This window comes from Leucoraja erinacea, chromosome 10 (genome assembly GCF_028641065.1).
Source record: "Leucoraja erinacea ecotype New England chromosome 10, Leri_hhj_1, whole genome shotgun sequence".
NCBI classification, from domain to species: Eukaryota; Metazoa; Chordata; class Chondrichthyes; order Rajiformes; family Rajidae; genus Leucoraja; species Leucoraja erinaceus.
The window spans coordinates 48,607,056-48,624,877 of NC_073386.1; the positions used below are offsets into that span (position 1 = coordinate 48,607,056).

The window sequence follows — 17,822 nt, forward strand, 5'->3', positions numbered from 1 at the left end:
ACTGAAAGAGAGAGTTAACGTTATGGATCAAGGAGTCTTCATTTGAATCATGGGTTAGCTGTTGGCTAATTTTATAAAGAACACCTGAACATTCACTTCTGATGAAAGAACACAAAACTGGATTGCAAACTACATTTCTTTCTCCAGAAATGTTCATTACATTTCACTCCCTTTCTTTTTAAGATTTATTTGCTGCAAATTTTCTCCAGCGAATGTCTGAGATTCTGTGTTGGTGACCAACTTCCAGGAACAAAACAAGATACAAGAAGATGAACCCCAGGAATTAAAATGGGCCTCCATGTAACACTTCCCCTGTGCAAATTAAATCAGTGACTCTATGGATCTTGTCAACTTTTCCCAATTCCTCTGTATTTTGAATGACCAGCACAGTATGCCAGCAACCAATACTGGCCTTCACAGATGCAATAACAATCTACCACCCTCTGATGCGAACAACTTCAGACCCCAAGTTACCCAACTGATAACTGCAATAAGATTCAATATAGTTAATTAATCATTCTGAACATTCCAGCCAACAGTTTTAAAAAGTAACAAAGGACATGTTTAAATTCCTGATTAGCCAAGAAAAACATAATCTGCAAGTACACACAAATTATCTCATAAATTGGACAGAGTGGGGAAGCTCTCCACGGGTTTAGATCTGACAAAGTTCTGAGAAATTACTCTCTAAAAAGTGCATTTGCCAATGAAATGGACAATATAACAAGTTGTGCTGCCTTCTACATTGTGGAATACATTATGAAATAGGTTAGAATGTATTATATATGGGCATATATTGATATACAAATCAGTTCTTTTGTGCATTATTTATGAATTGGATCTGCTCATTGGGCTCATCACGTTCCATGACTTTATACTTTACAGATAATAACAGAGTTGCTTGTTTTACTGCCTTTTGGAAATCGAAGGCACAGTAGGAGTGCATAAATTACATATTATAGTTAATGGAAGAAATAACATTGTTACATGCACCACCTGCAGGAATATCTCCGACAGACTCATTCATTAGTGACAACCACTATCTCTTGCAGGCCAGATTTCAAATTACATATTTAATGATTCATGAGCTTCAAGTCCTTGATAATAAAATAAATTACAGAGCCTAAATTACCCAGCCACCATCCAAGTCATCCCTTCAATGAGTTTCTGTAGGTACTGCAGTCGACTAGTTCTAAAGTCACATTAACTATATCTATAAGTTTTCTATATCTATATCTATAGCTATAATTTACATAACTCTTAGAAAGCTGTGACATTACTTTTTACAGTGCATTAGCTAATTAGCATATAATTGCTCTGATACACCTTAAGCATTGCAGAACATTAGAAGTGTACTTAATCTTCCACCACTACTAGAGTTCTATTCCAGCAATTGTGGAACTTAGAAATATATCAAATATATTCATTTAATTCACTAGAGTACATTCCAACAATCCTAATCCAGGAACTTTGTGGGTATTTAATCTGCCCAGTTTCTCAATGTTAGTTTAGTTTCCATTTTATTACACCTTGAGCATAGCTCTGTGCATAATGGCTACAGTTTTATTCACAATTTAATTGCAAAAATATTTGATGAGAATCTATTCAATACAATAGATGTGAGCCAATTGTTCGCAATAGCTTTAACTCTTCACAGATCTGCTAGTTCTTCCGCTTGCCTTCCTATGATGAAGGATTCTACAATCAAGTATTGTTTTGCAAAATATAAACGTGAATATGACATTGAAACCCAACCGCTGAAGTCACGAAACATTAAGTAATTTGCAGTTTTCAACCATCAGAGAGGGAAGTGAGGGAAGACCACACTGCAAGCTGGATTTCTGAACCAGGTGAGCTCATTCTGTGCCTTCATCGAGTTAGATTTTGTCAGGTCATCAACCTGAAATATTAATTCTGTTTCTCTCCTTGCAGATGCTGATTAACCCACTGGGGATTTCAGGAATATTCATTTTCTAACTTCAGATTTTTGCCAGGCCTCTTGTGATAAGAGCATTCTTCACCACAGTTAAGTTCACAGTTGCTGGCTTTTGACCCATTTGTTCGCTCTGCGTGAGATTCTGGCTCCCTTGGAACATTAATTCCTTACCTTTTTTCTGTCACGTTGTGGCTTCTTTTTCTACGTCCAGGGCCCAATCAGAGAGACAGGAGAGAAAGGAAGAGGAAAGCAAAAGTGACAGATAAAGAAATGAGAAAACAGTAAAACAGAAAAAGGGAGAGGCAGAGAAAAGAAAAACCTAAAATAATTAGGTTACAGACAGACAAAAGATAAATCGATTCAGCCAGCACCAGTAGGGCAGTAGGGAAAGAGATGGGAAAAAAATCAAGGAAAAATGACAAAGGTCTAAGGGAAAGAAGAAAAGAAATACTAAAATATTCAAAAGGGATGGAGGAATAAAGAGTAGAAAGACATTAATGGTTAGTCAGAAATGAGGAAAGGAATAAGTAAAATTAGAATGAAGTGGAAATAATGTGATCAATGTTTAGACCAGACATTTCTCTCACCCTTACCTGAATCGCTATCAGAGGCTGTCATTTCTGAAAGGAGGGGGTGGTAGTCACCAATTATTTTTAAATATAGTGAAATGTTTTAGAAACTGATGTATTTGAATTTAAAATATTACTTGACATATATTTTGATGCTATGTAATTGAAGCACAAGCATGTAACTTCTAAAATGCATCAAACAATATATATTCCACAACTTGAAGTTGTTAAAAAAAAGTTATATTTAATTATTTCACCTTTAAATTGAAAGCATTCCTGAATTGAGATATTGGCACTACTCTGCTTTACATTTGAAGTACTAAACCTTTATGTCAATAAATTAGTTCTTCTGCATGGCACACAGGTCAGGTTAGGTTTAAGTGAATGGTTGTCAAGGGCATTGGGTCATAAATTTCCATAAGCTCAGCCACCAACACTGGTGCTCTTTTATACATACCTCCTGAAGAATATCCGGTGTGGTGCAAAAAACTAAATTCTGACATTGCAGGCGACAATTATTTAAACAAGGCTCTTAATTTGTTCGTTTCCCAAAGATGCCATAGACTTGATATAAAACAACACTTTATATTAATTCAGAGTTATCATTTTGAATAGGTAGAAGGGAAAATGTCTGTGTTTTTTTTTTAGTTTAGATTAGAGATACAACGCGGAAACAGGCCCTTCGGGCCACTGGGTCTGCGCCAACCAGCGACCCCCCCCCCTCCCCCGCCCCACCTATTAACGCTATCCCACACACACTAAGGACAATTTACACATACACCAAGCCAATTTACCTACAAACCTGTATGTCTTTGGAGTGTGGGAAGAAACCGAAGATCTCGGAGAAAACCCACATGGTGACTGGGAGAACGCACAAACTCCGTACAGACAGCACCTGTAGTCGGGATCAAACCCGGGTCTCCGGCGCTGCAAGGCAGCAACTCTACCGCTGTGCCACCGTGACTCATTACAGAATTGCCCAGTGTGCTTTAACTATGCCAATATAAATCATCCCATATAAATGTACTTAATATAATATATTTACCTGTGGTGTTCTCTGCAATTCATACAAGCTGAGCTCCCACGTTTTGCTGAGTGGCTGGGTGCCATTGGTCTGCACGATTTGTGCCATTGCTGCAAGAAATATTCAAACGGCATGAAAATGGACAACTTCATTATCTCAGCTACTAAAATCCCTCCACCAAACAGCACATTTCAATATAAATGAATATTAGTAGTTTGCAGGCGCTGGAAGTCTGATAGTAAAAAAAAAAACTGAAAATGTTGGAAACACAGCAGGCCAGGCAGCATTTATGGACAGAGAAACAAGTTAACATTTCTGAACCAGAACTGCTAAACAGCCTGATGAAGGAACTTGACCCTGAAATATTGACAGTTTCCCTTCCCACGGACACTATCTGATCTGCTGAGTTTTTTTTTCCTCCTCAGAATTTTCTGTTTTTATTTGGATATGAATAAAACCTCTAATTTCAGCAATCACTTTCAGGGGTGAGAAATGAAAAGCAGAATATGAACTAACACCAATGGTAAAACCAAGTGGTAGTTGGCAGAAGTGAAGCTTCTGCAACCCATTGTGCAATTAACTCTCGTGTTGTCATCAAGAGTATCCAACAAGTGAACTATTGTGAATATTTGTCCATGCAGCATCATATTTTCAGACATCCACACAACACCGATGGACATCGGTTGTGAAGCTCATTGTCATAGCCACTGCTTGAATCAGTGGGATTCAGAATTTGCAAAAGGACACCAGATTTGTTGCTTTAATCCTTTTTTCTGCACAATGTATTAGCTGCATCATTAATTATTTTCCCTGCATTTTACCATAACGTACATAATTGTTTATAACCTTGAGGTGTTTGTTCTCTATTCATTGATCCAAATCCTTGATTACAACCTGCTACCCAAACGCTAACTCCATTCATTTTCTAAGAGCTCTTTAGTTGGCAAGTAGCTACCGTTTCATGATGACACATGCTGTTATTTTACCGAGACACAGTTGTAATTGTTAGATTTATACTAGAATTTTACATCAGCTAAATACTGGTTCAGAAATACAACAACCTTTAATGTTCAAGTCTTCAGCCGAAATGTGGTCAGGGCCCATTGACTTTGTAGTATCTAATGCATTTGCATTTTTGCTCTAGAAAATTGATGGGCTATTCAATGATATTCAGGAGAATGGAATCCTTGGGAAAGGGCCAACCTGAATCAGCCACTCAGCACTTCCGTTTGAAGATACTTGTGATCATTTCTACTTTCCTATAATTGTTTCTGGGACTGCTTCCAGGACTGAGATTGTATTCGGTTTTTTTTCTGGCAGTCCACCACTTCATGGCCGGACATAGTGGATTAGAAATTTTCACTCCGATATATGGGCTACTTTGGCAGTATAGCAGCTGCACCAACGTTACTTGACAAGTGTGGTGCTGCTGTTCCTAAAACAGCCTTCAGCTATGATTAACATTTGATTGATATGTTGCATTTACCAGTAGGTGTTGAGGAGGCATAAAGACTTGATAAAACAATAAGAATAGATTTCCAGATAGCTTCATAAGATCATAGGTGAGAGGAGCAGAATTAGGCCATTCGGTCTATCATGTCTACTCTGCCATTCAATCATGGCTTATCTATCTCTCCCTCCCAATCCCATTCTCCCGCCTTCTCCCCATAACCTCTGACACCTGTATGAATCAAGAATCTATCTATCTCTGCCTTAAATATACCCACTGACTTGGACTCCACAGCCTTCTGTGGCAAAGAATTCCAGATTCACCACCCTCTGACTAAAAAAACTCCACCTCATCTCCTTCCTAAAAGAACCTCCTTTAATTCTGCGGCTATAACCTCTAGTCCTAGACTCTCCCACTAATGGAAACATCCCTCCCACATCCACTCTATCCAAGCCTTTTACTATTCTGTATGTTTCAATGAGGTCCCCCCTCATTCTAAACTCCAGCGAGTACAGGCCCTGTGCCGTCGAACGCTCATCATATGTTAACCTACTTGTTTTATTTATTTGCAGTCATCACGTTCCTTCAGGAAAGTTGTTTTATTCTTCTGTCCATTACTGATTACATTGATGCAGTCTGCTGTTAACCATGCAAATAGATATAAATATTACTTCAAGTACAATAAAGTCATGGAACAAAATTACATTGAATTAGCCCAGTGAAGGATGAAGTTGAAACACGGTTTAGAAATAGAACTATTTGATTGAAAAAAATAATAAACTCAAGAAAGAGTTTTAGACATGATATATTTTGTCAAGAGGCATCGACATATGAAATATTAGAAATTGAGTTTGCAATGCCAGCTAATAGTATGTTTATGCAACAAAAAGTGTAAATTTCCACCAATTGTATTTATAACATCAATCTCAGCAATTTAATAAAATTGCCAATTGAATCCAACGTACTTCTTGTTCAACTGCAACCATATTTATTAATGATGAGCTCTGCTGACCTTAGGAAAAAGTCTCATTGCCATTTCTCATTACATTTATTAAATTGGCCGTCTTCCCACGATTCACTGGCACTCCCTGCACTTTCTCTGGCTACACATTCCCCTTAATAGGATAAATCGCGGACTCACTAATCTCCTCAAGGTATTCCAGAAAAAGCTTAGTATTTTGTAATTTCTTAAAAGCATTACCATTAATTGTAAAATGTTACCATAAAATTAAACACATCTGTTCTACCATACCAAACACAATAACCAAGTACAAAAACCTTTGCCCACAGCCCCCCCCCCCCCAAATTCTGCATAGATTATATTTTTGCTCTTTTCAAAAATCAACTAGAACATAAATTAATATCAGTATTATTTTTTTGCAATGACAAACATAAACATTAAAATATGATGGATTTGTAGGCCACAACTTCAGAGAATTACAGGACAGGAGAGGGATACACAGCTCAATAAGTCCATATCAGTCTACACAAGAACAGTCCAGATTGTTACACTCCACTGCCATTTCCCTTCAGCCCTCTCCCTATAGCTTGCAATTCTTTACTTTCATCCAGCTGAACACAACAATTAACTCTGACCACCACTATCACAGGCAGTGCATTGCAGACACCAAATACTTACTGAATAAATAATCATTTCCTCACATCACTTTTAACTCTTTTGCATATCACTTTCATCCTGGATCCACTAACTCTTAAAGGGCCTGTCCCACTTTCACGACCTCTGCCGAGTTTGCCCTTGACCCATACTCGCAGCATGGTCTTTACGAGGTTGTAGGTAGGTCGTAGCAGGCCGTGTTGCTAGTCGTAGGTACTCATGGCATCAAGTAAGCCGGGGCGTTTTTCTAGCCTGATGAAAAATGTCCACGAGTAAAAAAGGTCGTGAATTAGGTCGTGAAAGTGGGACTGGCCCTTAACTCTTCTGCCACTGGGATGAGTTTCTTTTTATCCACAGTCTAAAAACGTAATGATTTTCAATACCTACCTCAGTCGGGTCTTGTCTTATCTCCCTGCTCCAAGGAGAACTGTCTCAGCTTCACCAGTCACTTCACACAACTGAAGTCACTCAAAACTGGAATCGTTTTAACTAATGTCCTGTGAGCCCCAGTATTTGGCATCCCCTGAACGTGGGCTGTCCAGAATTGGATAAAATATTCCACTTATAGTTTTATAAAGTTCACTGTCGTCCTTACTCTTGTATTCTGAACCTCCATTTAGAAAGCCCATGGTCCCGTATGCTTTTTGATCACTTGCACAATCAGTCATTCATTTTAAATGTGCACATATAATCCCAGATAAGATCGTTCTGGTACCTCTCCATAAATGTGTTCAAAGAGTATATTGCCTCTTCTCATTATTCCCACCAAAATGTCATATTTTTCAACATTAATTTTCATCTACCACTTGTAGGACCATTCCACCAGCCTGTCTACATCTCCTGGCAATCCAATACAAACAGTTCAGTGTGTTTCCAAGCTTTGAGTCACCAACAAATTTGGAAACTGTGTCCTATGCTTTAAAAAAAGAAATGAGCCCAGAACCTCTCCCTGGAAAAATACACTCCCCTAATGTCAGTAAAAATCCTTCCCCTCCTCCTCTGTTACTTAACCACTGCTGCAAGGACACCTTTTATTCCATGGTTTTCAGTTTTGATGACAAAACTATTCCGAGACACCCAAGCAAAAGTCTGTCAAACATTCATATATACAACATAGACTTCCCTCTTAGCCTCTCCCTGTTACTTCAAAGAAAAATCTGTCAAGCATTCACTAATCCATCTACACTCATCCAAGAAACTGTTAATTCCGTCCCTGGTTATTTTTTATAAACATTCCCCACCATGGAGGATAAAATGACTTGTTTGTAATTAGAGTTTGTGCCTCCACCCTTTTCTGAGCAGGGGTGTAACACTGTACATAAAACATGCACAGTGCAAGTGGAACCAAGAGTTAAATGTGTTCAAGATGTATTTATACCGCAATTTAGCTGGTTTGGAGGTCAACGATAAACAAAATTATTCCATTTATACCTAGAACCACATTAGCTATGTAGTCTAAAACAAACTGTAAGGGTGGCTCCAGTTCCAAAGTCAACAATCCACAGTATGTTCTGAAATGTAGGAGGCAGCATTGCTAGCCCTTTTTATTTTATCACTGTCCTTTTCATTGGAGTTGGACGGTCCCCAAGGCTCCAAGTAAGATGCTACCAACTGAGGACTGTGTTGAGAAGAAAGGTATTCATCCAGACGGTGGAGTAACTTTGGAATTCATATGGACTGTGGAGCTCACTCACCAAGTATATTCAAAACATCCTAACTTTGGTGGACACATTGACTGCATTGAATATTCAAAACAGAGAAGAATATATTTTTAGTTATTTAATGAATCAAGGCTCAATGGGGTTTGTACAGGAAAGTGGCACTGGGGTAAAGAGTCAGCTTGAAGGATGAATGGCTTACTGCTGCCTCCATTTCTATCTATGCGTGGGCTCCAAGAGTGAGTTCCAAAGCAAGATAGGGCTCCACTTTGCACTCTCTCACAGCAAATACCAAATTAGACCAAGACTTGCCTGTTTAAATAAGTAAATTTGTCCCTATTCAATAAAATCAACGTGTCCACCAATGTTAGGCCAAAGAAAAGTCTGGATTTTGGCTTCAGCGATGACTGTAAATAGCCAGTTTAAAATCAAAGTTTAGAAAGAGACCATTTTCTAAAATTAGGGAGGGGGGGGGCAGAAATCAAAGGAAAGTCAAAGTCAATTCATTTCTAAAATGAAAAATGTTTTCAGCTGTTGAACAGAGTCTTCAATATTATACTGAGGGAGACTAAATGTACCAATACTATGACAGGCGGCTTGCATTTTACCTTAATTTGTAAGGTCTAAGCTCCAATTTACCCTAATTTATATGGTGTAATTCAGTTGTTAACTATTTATTGCTTATGGTTATCCCGATCTCAAACTGGTTAGTGTTATACACCCACAATATTGAGCCACCAACAGAAGAACTCTTATAATGTAATTGGAGGCTTATACAGATCAAAGCTGAAAATTCACAATGAATATCATCAGTAGGATTACGGCTAGCGACCAAACTCCAATACTGAGGCAAAACCCTCACTCACGAAAGCGCACTCTTTGAATCACTTCCCTCTGGAAGGCAACTCCGGACTGTCAAAGCTGCCACAGCCAGACATAAAAACAGCTTTTTTCCCCACGAGTAGTAGCTCTACTCAATAGCCAAAAATCTGTAGCCTCCTTTTGCTCTGATATTTTATTTGGTTCACATGTTTGATCAATGGTGTTTTATTATTAATGTTTAGTGTTTTGTGTGTCATTCGTAACTGTCACAGTATGGCATGTTGTCATGTGGGCGGAGCACCAAGGCAAATTCCTTGTATGTGAATACTTGGCCAATAAACTTATTCATTCATTCATTCATTCACTATTTGAAGCCAAGAGCATATCATCTTGTACCCAGGATAATGCATTGACATTGTTGGTGAGACAATACAAAACAGTGTATTAAACCTCCTGTGTCACCACCATGATGAGCTCATATTCAGTATCCAGTAAGGACTTTGCATCAATCTATCAGAATCAAATGATGTTTCATTTGAATTACTTAACTTGTCTGCCTTCAAGAGTCTTTAAAGTAATTACACTAGTAATTACACTAGTGAATTGCTCAAGAAGAAAAATATTAACTATGAATTACCTGCACCTTGTTTATTTTCAGTAGCTTCCTACTTTTAATCTTGATTTTCAGTCATTTGCTTTGTATCTTGCTGCCCCATCAGCTACATCTACTGAGATTCTCTCATTTAATTTGATTTCCCCTGTACGTTATTCTCTGGCATTTCTATAATTTTACATTAATTGGCTCATTCTTTCTGCTCCTTTTCCCAATTTCACTCGTTTTAGTTTCCTCTGGGGGTGAATTCTTATTATTCACTTTCAGACAAAGAATGAATCCATTGAGCATCCAGATGTGGTTTAATATAGTGGTTGTTGTCGGTTGTGCGTTTGTCATTTGACCATGACTAAAACACAGGAATCTACCACTATTTTTGACACGTGCTCCACAACATGTGGCACCATTAAACACAGAAAAAGTTCTCGGTCTGACACAATGTTAGCTGTGAAGAGCAGCGGTTGCTAACAAGGTCAGCAAAGCCTTGGGTGGACGATACAGAGGAGAAGGGGCACGCATTAAGATAAATAACCAAGAGAGAGATCGAATAGGAAATCCATGAAGCTGAAAGCATTGCTGGTGACTCGGCAGCAGCCCAAATCAGAATGCATGAAGGCAAGGGACAGACAGCAAGTAGGAGAAACATATTGCAACACAATTTAAAAATATACAATTGAATGAGCAAAATGACAAAGAAATAGACATTTATTTGGCAAACCGTCTTTACTGCCTCTCCCCCTTGTGTAACAATACTTTTCAGCCATGACCTTCCTCGTCATTTACCACATATTATTCATCACTACCAGCTGACCTTATTTACGTTGCATTAAAGTGTAGTCTCCAGAACATTTTCTTTCTGTCCAATGTGTCACTGGTCTTACATGGTATGCAGCAAGCAGAATGTGGTAGATATTGCCCGAACAGCAGACTCTTATTCTTGATTAGCTGGAAACATAGATACAAGTGGCGCTGCTGTATTACATTGCTATTTGTGCTGTCTGCAAGCTCCTGAAGAATGAGTTCTACATCTCCCAATCCCCGTTTTAGAAGCTACCTTGCTTGCCCTGCCATCTTAAATAACATTGTGTTGGAAGCAACTGTAGATGCTGGTTTAAACCGAAGATAGACACAAAAGTAATATTGAGTTCCATTACTGCCTGTTCCGCTGAGTTACTCCAGCATTTTGTGTCTATCTTTCATTTTTTAACAACTATGCATGTGCAAGATGTGCACATTTTTAAATGTATCTGTTGGTTGACAAAGGACGTTACAGGAGCCATCTGCACAAGCTGCTACAAGTATGTCAATTGAGGTTAATTAAAAAAAAGTCAAACTACCAACACCTCCTTTCGTATGTATTGTCAGGAGACATAGCAGCTAAAAGCACATCTTTTAACAGCATATGTCTCTGCACCAGGAAGAGCAGGATGCCTTTTTAGATGTCCATGGACCAATTACGAACAAAATGCATAACATAAACAAAACTGTAAATTACATCCGTTGAATATTCTAAATACTCCCAACAGTTAATTAGGTTCCCAAAGAAGGTTCGCTAAGCAGGATACGAACTGGAATGCGCTGTCTGAGACAGTGGTGGAGGCAGATACTCCCACAATATTTAAGAAACATTTGGACAAGCAATGAATCACCAAGCATAGCAGGCTGCAGACACAGGCGCTGATAAACGGGACAGGTAGATTTTTGGAGAGTAGAGACTGCAGATGCTGAAATATTGAGCAAAAAAAAAAAAAAACTGCCTGTGGAATTCGGCAGGCCAGGCAGCATCTATGAAGGGAACCTAGCAGAAAACATTGGAGGTCGGGACCCTTCAGACTGACAGACACATGCTGGTCAGAATGGACGTGGTGGGCCAATGGGCCCATTTCTATGCTGTATGACTGATTATGAATGTATCAAAACCTGCTCCCCTTGGAAAATCGGATTTCCTTCCAAACTAGCACACAGGACTTTTCCACAACAACCCAAGCAAAGGATTGCATGTCCAACAATACAGCATTGTCTCAGTGGGTCTGTGAAGTCAGCCTACACTCCGCACTAAAGTCCGCAGCCTGCCTCAAATCCAAAAAATGATCCGACTTAAAAATGGCATGTCAACAAATACAAGGTCAAAAAGTACCTTCAAAGATAATACAGTTAAAACATCTAAAATTGTCCAAATATGCAACTTTACATTCCTAGATCTCTCTTCAAACCAGAAATTAACGAGTGGAGGTAGCAGGAGCGAGGGGTTGCTATGTAAACCTGCTTGGTGGCTGGGGTGAAATTCAGCATCGGTGACCTTTATTCTGGCATTTCACAATCTTACAATGAATAATGAACACATGAAATCTTTCCCATTGCCTCCCCAGTGAACTCCTATCGGGCACATTGGGCTTGCTGGAATTCAGCCATGCAACATATAATCAAATATGACGGTTTAAAAATTACTCTTTCCATATTGGCAACAAAACTCCCACAAAAACACCGAGATCATACTGCTCCTACCAAAAGATTTTCCTAATTAGTTTATATCTTAGAAACATCACGATTAGCGCACAGATGAGATAGCCAACGAGATGCAAGAATAGAATCCCATAAAGCTTGTTTTCTTTGCTTTATGAGATGCATCTATACTGGCACATGAAATCAACCAACTCTGAACTTGACGGATAACATAGCTGTGAAGGCTCACCCGATCCCATAATAAAATGGAATAAGACATCGTTCTGCAAGGATTTTCTAACACCTTTGCTCTGATCTAGCATTCCTACTGATTCTGTTTGTATTTGAACAAAAACTGTTGCACTGGAGTAAAAAATAAATTAACTGCAACAAAACAAAGATTGGCATAATGCCTTGTTTTACATGTATCAGTATTTTCATCTAAAAACTACAGAAATGCAGAATAAGGCTTCCTCGATATCCTCTTAGAAACAGTCTATTATCTAAATCACCCATCAGTAACGAACTTCATCCCAGATTGTTAAACTGGAACCGATAGGACTAGCTGATGATACACGTTGGTAATAAGAGGAAAGATAGAGGAGGATGTCTAGTTTAGCTTAGTTTAGTGTTACAGCGTGGAAACAGGCCCTTCAGCCCACTGAGTCCGCGCCAACCAGCGATCACTAGTTCTATCCTATACACGAGGGACATTTTACAGAAGCCAATTAACCTACAACCCTGCATGTCTTTGAAGCATGGGAGGAAACCAAGCATCCAAAGAAAACCCACGTGTTCACAGGGAGAATGAGCAAACTCCATACAGACAGACAGCACCTGTAGTGAGAATCGAACCTGGGTCTCTGGCAATGTAAGGCAGCAACTCTACCGTTGTGCCACTGTGCCTTGGTATGAGTCTAAGAGTCGCAGAATTTGGGGATGGTCAGGGACTGAGATTTGTGACTACAGTTTACTTAAATAATAAATTTGCTTTTACATTGTTCCTTCAAAATTCACGTACAATTTTAAAGAGCGCACATCAATCTTTTCCTGGGGAGCTGGATGCCAAAATATCAATTGTCCAAAGTTGAATGCTGGATAAAGGGAACCAGTAGGACCTTCTGTTTTAACACAATTTGGATTTCCAGAAAGTTTTTGGTGAAGTATCCCAAAGGGTTACAGTGCAAAATATATCCCACTTCTCACTTATCCCACATTATACACCAACCAGCCAGTTTTTTTACCCACTCACATAATCTATCAATACCCCTTTGAAGACTCTTTGTGTACTCCTCATAATTTGCTATCCGTTCTATCTTTGCATAATCAATAGCTTTGATGACAGCATACCAAGTCCCTTCATCCAATTCGTCAATAAAAATAATAAACAATGGAGACCCCAGCAATGACCAATGATATATCATCGATCCAAACAAAAAAGTCACATATCTGTTAATAAGCCACTCCCACATCTATTGCCCCAACCTTTGTACTCTCATGTTTAAGAAGGAACTGCAGATGCTGGAAAATCAAAGGTAGACAAAAAAGCTGGAGAAACTCAGCGGGTGAGGCAGCATCTATGGAGCAAAGGAAATAGGCAACATTTCAGGTCGAAACCCTTCTTCAGTCTGAAGAAGGGTGTCGACCCAAAACCCTTCTTCACTCTATTTCCTTCGCTCCATAGATGCTGCCTCATCCGCTGAGTTTCTGCAGCATTTTTGTCTACCTTTGTACTCTCATCTTGCACGGTAACCTTTTGAGATACTTCACCAAAAGCCTTCTGGAAATCCAAATTCTGTTAAAATTGATAATCCTACTGGTTCCCTTTATCCAGTATTCAACTTTGGACAATTGATATTTTGGCATCCAGCTCCTCAGGAAAAAGTTGATGTGTGCTCTTTCAATTTGTAAGTGAATAAGTGAGTTAAAATTCTAACAGGAATAACACTGATAGACACAAAAAGTTAGAGTCAATCAGCAAGTCAGATAGCATCTCTGGAGAGAAGGAATAGGTGACGTTTCGGGTCGAGACCTTCCTTTAGACTCGATCCAAAACATCACCTATTCCTTTTCTCCAATGACGCTGTCTGACCTGCTGATTTGCTCCAGCTTTTAGTGTCTATCTTTGGTTTAAATCAGCATTTGCAGTTCCTTCCTACACAACACTGAATATTCCAGAAAATTTGCCCTGACCATACCAGAATATCGAACTAGAGGAACTAGAATTTGACTCCACACAGAACCTACTGGTTCCCTTTATCCAACTGAACATTCTTTTTTTAATAACAACGAAAGCTATTTTATAAGCACAATATTATTGGAGTAAGCTGAAGTCTTTGCAAGTATTGCAAGAGCATTAATTTTATCACCATTATCCCAAGTGACATTCAGTATTTTCCCAAAAGGAACAACTGTAAACTGTGGTTCGGTGTTAAAAATAAAATGAAATCCGGCGAATACACAATTGTGAAAGTAATGATATAGCCCAGCCATCCACTCAATAAATCTCTCACCAGCCCACAGTCATTGAGGCATACAGCACGGAAGCGGGACCTTTGGCCCAACTTGCCCATGGTGACCGACATCCCCCATCCACACTAGTCCCATGTGCTACATCCCTCTGGTGCAGCGGTAGAGTTGCTGCCTTACAGCCTTACCCGGGTTCAATCGTGACTACAGTTCTTGTCTGTTCAGAACTTTTACGTTCTCCCCGTGACCTGCGTAGGTATTCTCCATGATCTCCTGTTTTTCCACCCACGCTCCAAAGACATAGAGGTTTGTGTATTGCAAGAGCATTAGTGACAGGTTGATTGGCTTGGTATAATTGTAAATTGTCCCTAGTGTGTTCCCAGTAGGATGGTATTGGGTTTGCTGGTCACTGCTGACTCAATGAACCGAAGGGGCTTTTTCCGCACAGTATCTCTAAACCCTAAACTAAATTCTAACTGCTCCAGTCCTTGTACCTGTCCAAATATCTTTAATATGGTACCTGGCTTAACAACCTCTTCTGGCAACTCGTTCCATGTACACACGACCATGTGTGTGAAAAAGATGCCTCACAGGTTCCTATTAAATCTTTTCCCTCTCACCTTAAACCTGTGTCCTCTGGTTCTTGATTCCCTCCACAACTCTAATCAGATCAACAACCATAATCATATTCAAAATGTTTCCTTCACTCAGCCAGGGAATAAACATGTTACTTAGTGCATTGCACTAGCTCTCCAGTAATCAATGCTCTCTTGCTCTTTCTAAAGTGCTGTGAACCACCTCTAGTGAGTGCAGAGATGGTAGCTAAAGTGGCACCAGATGCAAGGGTATCCTACATACCAAGTGGTTATCGCAAGCCCGTGACATTGAGGGGCAGAGATTGATGAGGAAACCCGTCAAAAACAAGGGAAGAGATATCATCGCATTAGGCCTCATGAGTGGCATGGGTGTTTTTTTAAAAGATAGGTGTGAACTCTACTAAGCATGACATTACTGAATGTAGACAGTGAGAATGTATGAAGAGTTTTTGCACAGTTTTTGTTTTGTATGTATTTTTTATTCTGAATAAATTTATCTTTGAAATATAGATATAGTTTTTACAAGACAGATATACTGTTCCACCAATCACTGACCTGTCTAGGCAAGGCCTCTCTCAACCATCACAGAGATGGGCTCCAAATTAGACATCAGCAATTACTATTTGCAAAGAAGGGCAATGTTTGCCACACAGCAAATTCAGACCTGGGGTGTAAAGGAGGCAGCATTTGAAGACATTAAGAGATTGTTAAAAAATTGCTCTAGCTTTGCAATGTAAACATAATAAGGAACATACCAGCACTGCTTTTGTGCCAGTATTTCTAACTTTGTTCAATTCTCTTCTTTGTGTATTATATTAACACTTTTCACAGCCAGGAGATTAGGCACCAGATTAGGCACCAGACTATGACCATTCTACCTACTTACATCTGAGTGGATAGTTCACAATACAACAAACCAAATCGTTGACATTTGTGCTGAATAATAAGCAAACAATAATAACTGCATTTGCATAATACCTTTACCAAATTAAAATATTTCAGCGACTTCAAAGCACACCCTGAACTTTGACAGGACTGAATTATGTTTTGAATGCACAGTGAATTTTATTACAGTACTTGACACCATGCATCAGAAATGCAATGTGCCAGCCACTCTGACAAGGCAGGTTCCATGCTGCAGAAAGCTTGGGATTACTGTATTCATGGTGACAGTTAGACTTGGACTTGGACTTGCTGTGATCAGTTCAGGTTTTATATTTTATATCTGATCAGACCACTTCTTCGCAGGAGAGTTATATAGCAAAATTTCACACTAGGGCATTCCAGGGGGTATGATGACAAATAACTAAAAGTTTGGACAGAAATGTATATTTTTAAAAACATTTTTAAAGAGATAAAGTTTCAGAGAATTTTGTTACATTTTTAAAGAGATAAAGTTTCAGAGAATTTTGTTACGTTTTATTTTACATTCTTCATCATCTAAACAAATTTCTTACAGACCCAATCAGTCAAACAGTTACCCTCCCAGTAATAGTAAAGAATAAATTCATCCCCAAAGGTGCAATAGGATTATAAACAGGGATCAGCATCACTGTAATTATTTGTACAAAGGGTTTCCAGTTTCATATATGTACGTACTATTTAAATACAATGAATGGTACAGCTGCTGTATGTGGCAGAGTTCAAAGGAATATCTTCAACTTTTGTTCCTTGAATTATCAAATATAGGACAAAGACCTCAGATTTGCTCATCAATCCATCTTTACCCCAATCTACAGAAAATAGCTTCCTCTGTCATTGTCACCAACCATGCCAGCCACTGAGATGAATTGTCAGTGTAGCATTAGTGATAGAGTGATACAGCGTGGAAACAGGCCCTTCGGTTCAACTTGCCCACACTGGCCAACATGTCCCAGCTACAATAATCCCACCTGCCCGCATTTGGTCCATACCCCTATAATCCTGTCCTATTCATGTACCTGTCTAACTGTTTCTTAAATATTGGGATAGTCTCTACCTCAACTATCTCCTCTGGCAGTTTATTCCATACATCTACCACCCTTTGTGTGAAAAAGTTACCCCTCAGCTTCCTATTAAATCTTTTCCCCTTCACCTTAAACCTTTGTCCTCTGGTTCTCGATTCACCCTATTCTGGGCAAGAGACTCTGTGCATCTAATTTCAGTTGACTGATGCCATGGACGTGTTATGGTGCTACCTGGTAGTTTAGGTTGAGGACGCACGGGTTCATTTCATAAAGAGGACTCTGCAACCAACAGGAAGTATGGGCTTCCTATCAATTGGTCAAGACAGAAATAGGGCAGAGTTAAATCTTCAAAGCAATTGTGCCACCCAGTCCCCAGACAGGCATTGTAATTAAATAAGTTGCTCGGAAAGAAAACAAGCCTGCATATTGTTGTGCTACGATTACAAGATCATAAGATAATTATAGAGGGGAAGGCCAATTGGCCCATGTATCCACAATATTTCTCCCACCACCTCACCAAAACACTGCTTCTAAATATTTTAAAGATCTCCAATTGGGGTAGTAGTGAATGGAAGTAGAAGAATGAATGAAGAAAGTTGGTGATGTCAAGACTTAATCTCTCATATCAAAACAGAGATAGTATTTGAAGTGGAGGAAAAAATTAGAATTACAAAAGAACAAA

The 17,822-nt window shown here is 39.1% G+C and overlaps 1 protein-coding gene across 6 annotated transcripts in view; it reads right to left on the reverse strand.

Annotated features, from left to right (window-relative positions):
- The window catches only part of rnf2 (ring finger protein 2), a 47,104-nt gene that overhangs the window by 26,520 nt on the left and 2,762 nt on the right, over positions 1–17,822 (reverse strand). For 2 of the 6 annotated variants that reach the window (XM_055642176.1, XM_055642177.1), the window contains exons 2-3: positions 5,533–5,618; positions 3,551–3,639 (exon numbers count right to left, since the gene is read on the reverse strand). In XM_055642176.1, coding sequence (XP_055498151.1) covers positions 3,551–3,637 — 87 coding nt within the window. In that variant the 5' untranslated portion in view covers positions 3,638–3,639; positions 5,533–5,618. The remainder of the gene's footprint in view (positions 1–3,550; positions 3,640–5,532; positions 5,619–17,822) is intronic. The other 4 variants (XM_055642178.1, XM_055642179.1, XM_055642180.1 and 1 more) reach the window with 2 other exon arrangements.